General features: G+C 33.2%; 1 protein-coding gene across 1 annotated transcript; it reads left to right on the plus strand.

The window, feature by feature from the left end:
* Nucleotides 1-215: 215 nt before the first annotated feature.
* On the plus strand, nt 216-3,643 carry LOC122327241 (amine sulfotransferase-like). Its single transcript, XM_043222451.1, has 6 exons — nt 216-463; nt 645-847; nt 921-1,047; nt 1,262-1,359; nt 2,361-2,541; nt 3,145-3,643. Exons 1-6 carry the CDS (start codon nt 298-300, stop codon nt 3,270-3,272), a joined length of 903 nt encoding a protein of 300 aa, XP_043078386.1. The 5' UTR covers nt 216-297; the 3' UTR covers nt 3,273-3,643.
* Nucleotides 3,644-4,145: the final 502 nt, after the last annotated feature.

Here is a 4,145-nt window from a genome sequence, read left to right on the forward strand (position 1 = left end):
TAAGCTACTGTAATGAAAACCTTTGCATTACAGTAGCAGTAGTATTTGCATTTATATTTGCCATCTTGTTGGCCTTCTGAACTTTAATATTACATCTACACAGGCTGATAATTTAGGTGAAAGCAACAAGTCCGAAGGTTGGCCATGAGCTAGCCTATGCAAATTTAAACAATGCTTTAAATGACTGTTGTGTAACAGCGAGGCTTTATTCTCAGTGAAATCTGGTATATATAAAGGTCTTCTCCACTATTACGCTCTTTACTAGTGCTGTTGGTTTGGCTCAGTACGATCTCAAACATGGCTCAGCAGGAATATAAAATGCTTGGAGACAAATTGTTCACCTACAAAGGAACTGTCATAGCTGTGGAAGAAGTTCATGACCTCTCTCTAGAATATATTGACAGTTTACAAGATTTTGAAACAAAGGATGATGATGTCTTTGTTGTAACCTTCCCTAAATCTGGTAAGTGAGATTAATGTATAAGATAAATTACCTTTTTAGTCAAACTTTCTGCTTACTTTAACTTTAACTGCCTATTAATGCTATAATGGAAAAGAGTGAACTTTTCATTTGCACATGAATGTTTAACATTATTAATTCAAGCCCAGTGTATTTTATATCTGACTCTACACTGCTCTCTCAGGTACGGTATGGACCCAACGGATCATGACATTAATATACGCAAAAGATTTCCCGGACAAAACCAACGAAATCACATACGAGCAGATGCCATGGCTGGAGTATCGGATAAAAGAGAGAGATTACAACACACGACCATCTCCAAGACTCTTCTGCTCCCATTTACTCCAGCCGCTGATGCCCAAAATGCTGCAGAGAAAAGGAAAAGTGTGTATATGTTCATCAGATGATGGCTTGAAATCATTAGCAGGTGTTTATATACGTCTGTCTTCGTTGTCAGGTCATCTATGTCATGAGAAACCCTAAAGACATCATGGTGTCATATTTCCATTTTTCCAGCCATATGAAAAACCTGTATTCTTCTGAGAGCTTTGAAGAGATGCTGGAAAAATTCTTCACAGGATTCAGTAAGAGCCAAAATATTATAATAAAATACTAAATACTAAATATATATATATATATATATATATATATATATATATATATATATATATATATATATATATATATATATATATATATAAACAGATGACATATTTGATGAATGGTTTAAAAAAGTTTTATGGATAAATTGAATCTATACATATATTGGGAAACATGTATGTTGTGTTTGTTTTGTAGTGATCGGTGGCTGTTGGTTTGATCATGTTAAAGGATGGATCACAAATAAAGACAAATACAACAACATCCTGATCCTTACTTATGAAGAAATGATCAAGGTGAGACTGGTTCGGTTTATGACCTTTTGTCCTTTCCATTTTGGAGTTATTGCACTTATTGTGTGTGTGAGGAATTTTCAGTTTGCACTGTTTTTCCTTAGTTGGTCTCTACGTTTATGTACGTTTATCTCTGTTTATTCAACCACCCATGTGAAAAAACCCTGGTACACAAAACGACATGTCATTTAAACTTGTATTTACTTGTATTGCCATTCAACTGCTTTGTGGTCTATGCTGGTGCTTTTCTGCAAGAAATGACAGCCTGAGTCCACCGCAGATTGAAATAATGCCTCAGTCGAAACATCAGAGCCATCACCAGAAAGAGCAATGCTAACAGCAAGCCAAAGGGGACCTAGTCATGTTCCGCTTGTCGAAAAACTATTTTTAAATAGGAAAACTATTGAAACATTTTGGTAATTTTTTGAATGCGATGCTATTAGTCAAATTTAATTCAATGATGTATGCTAAGCTATGCTAAAAGTGCTATCGCCAGACAGGGAAATCAGCTTAATGGATTCAAAAATGGTAAAACTCAGCTTATTAACTCTGAGGGAAAATGAGAATGAACCTATTTTCAAAAAAAGTGTTTTAAATTAAGAATTTTCGAACTGGAAATAATTTTTATCTTACTGTTTACTGTATTATTTTGCTCGGTCAGTGTCATTGTAGAACACAAACAGAGATTTTTAACTTGGACCATTGCAATCTGCCAGTCATGTAATGCAAGTCAATGGACATACAACCTTTGAGAGTAAAAAAAACAAAACATGCACAGGCAATTCCAAATTAAAAAACCCTGCGGCTTGTGATGATACATTGGTGTCCTTAAACTTGAAATGATCAGTCAAGAAACTGAATAGTAGTTCAATTTTTGGAATCACATATACTTATACATATATACATGTATGTGTGTATGTATATGTGTGTGTGTGTGTGTGTGTGTGTGTGTGTGTGTGTGTGTGTGTGTGTGTGTATAATGACATGCATAATTATTTTATCAGGACCTCAGATCTGTCGTTGTGAAAATCTGTGAGTTTGTGGGAAAGAATCTGTCGGACGCAGAGATTGATAAAGTGGTGGAAGCAACCACATTCAAGAACATGAAAAATGACCCCGTGGCCAACTATGAATCCATTGCTCAGACGACCACAGAACGTCCAAAACAGGCTTTTTTGCGCAAAGGTAAGACAAGCAGTGTCAAATAAAGCATCAAGATACAAATATATAAATGTATGTTAAATGTTTATTATTATTATTGTATTATTTAAACATTTTTAAATGTTGAATATTAAATGTAAAAAGTCTTATATCACCAGCAATGGGAAAATGTTATATTAAAGGGTTGACCCATAAAAGAAAACTTTCATTACTTACTTACCCTCATTTCAAACCAGTAAAACTTTTGTTCATCTTCTGAACACAAATTGTAGTGATCTCATGAATTGTGCCAAACTGACCTAGAAGAGAAGAAATGGTTTAATAAAGTCATTATTTTGTTTCCTTTGCGCTCAAAATGTATTCACATAACTTTATAACATGGTTGCACCAACAGATATCACATGGACTATTTTATCAATGTCTTTACTACCTTTTGAGTCTTGAATGTGGTGTGTTGCTGTCTATGGAGGGTCTGAAAGCTCTCAAATTTCGTTAAAAATACTTTTGTGTTCTGAAAATGAACAAAGATCTTACTGTTTTGAACCACATGAGGCTGAGTAATTAATGACAGAATTTTTATTTGTGGGTGAACTAAACCTTTAATGTTGTCAACCTGCTGTGTTACAGGAACAGTTGGGGACTGGAAGAACTCTTTAACCGTGGCTCAAAGTGAATGTTTTGACCGCGTCTACCAAGAAAGAATGAAGGATGTACCTCTTAACATGGTCTGGGACATCTCAGAATTTACTGGCTAAAAAGACGTGGCATCCATTTTCCAAACTAATAAAGATAAAACATTAATAGGATAATAAAAGAGAAGTATTAACGGATGTGTTCGCTATATCATCATGTCAAAACAGATAACAGAGGTTGATGAGGTTATGATGACATTGTGTAGTTGAGATGACTTTGTGTGATGACTTTGGAATTTTAAATTAATTTTAAAAGTCCAAATGTTATGATTTTTTTTTACATAATTTTTTTTTAGGTTCACTTCAATGTTATTACGGTGTGAAAATATTTACAAAGAAAAACCTTTACTCTTTGTACATCTTTTTATGAAATTAAATCTGGAAATAATTTATGAAATAAACAGTGACGTCTCACTTTTCACTATCAAAGCAAATCCTCTTTTATTGCATTCTTTTCAAAGTTCATGAGAATGAGAAAGCGATTAAGTTAAAGCAATAGTTCACCCAAAAATTTAAATAGCAATAAGTTAAATTCAAATTTCTTATCCTAAAAGTCCTGATAGATTACTCTATAAATGTAGTAGGTGTAGGGTTTGTTATGCCACATTGTTGATTGGCGAGGAGAGTAGGCCAGGAACAGGGTTGAAGACCTCTGGAATACGTTGAAGGAAGAGTTACCCCCAAAATTAAAATTTGAGGAAAAAAATATATATATATATATATATATATATATATATATATATATATATATATATATATATATATATATATATATATATATATATATATCCCCATGTATATAAGTTTGTTTCTTCCATAATAACAATCCTTAAAAAAAAAAAAAGAAGATTATTTTGTCCTCGCACGTTAAAATACACCAACATATTTTTCTAGAGCTGTTTTGGACATTGATCCTTGATCGGCATACATTTCTTT

Source organism: Puntigrus tetrazona, chromosome 22, assembly GCF_018831695.1.
Source record: "Puntigrus tetrazona isolate hp1 chromosome 22, ASM1883169v1, whole genome shotgun sequence".
NCBI lineage: Eukaryota > Metazoa > Chordata > Actinopteri > Cypriniformes > Cyprinidae > Puntigrus > Puntigrus tetrazona.

Coding starts and splice junctions, on each gene's coding strand:
- LOC122327241 (XM_043222451.1), top strand. CDS start 298: ATGGCTCAGCAGGAATATAAAATGCTTGGAGACAAATTGTTCACCTAC. Junction 464..644: donor TGTAACCTTCCCTAAATCTG/GTAAGTGAGATT, acceptor CTGCTCTCTCAG/GTACGGTATGGACCCAACGG. Junction 848..920: donor TGCTGCAGAGAAAAGGAAAA/GTGTGTATATGT, acceptor CTTCGTTGTCAG/GTCATCTATGTCATGAGAAA.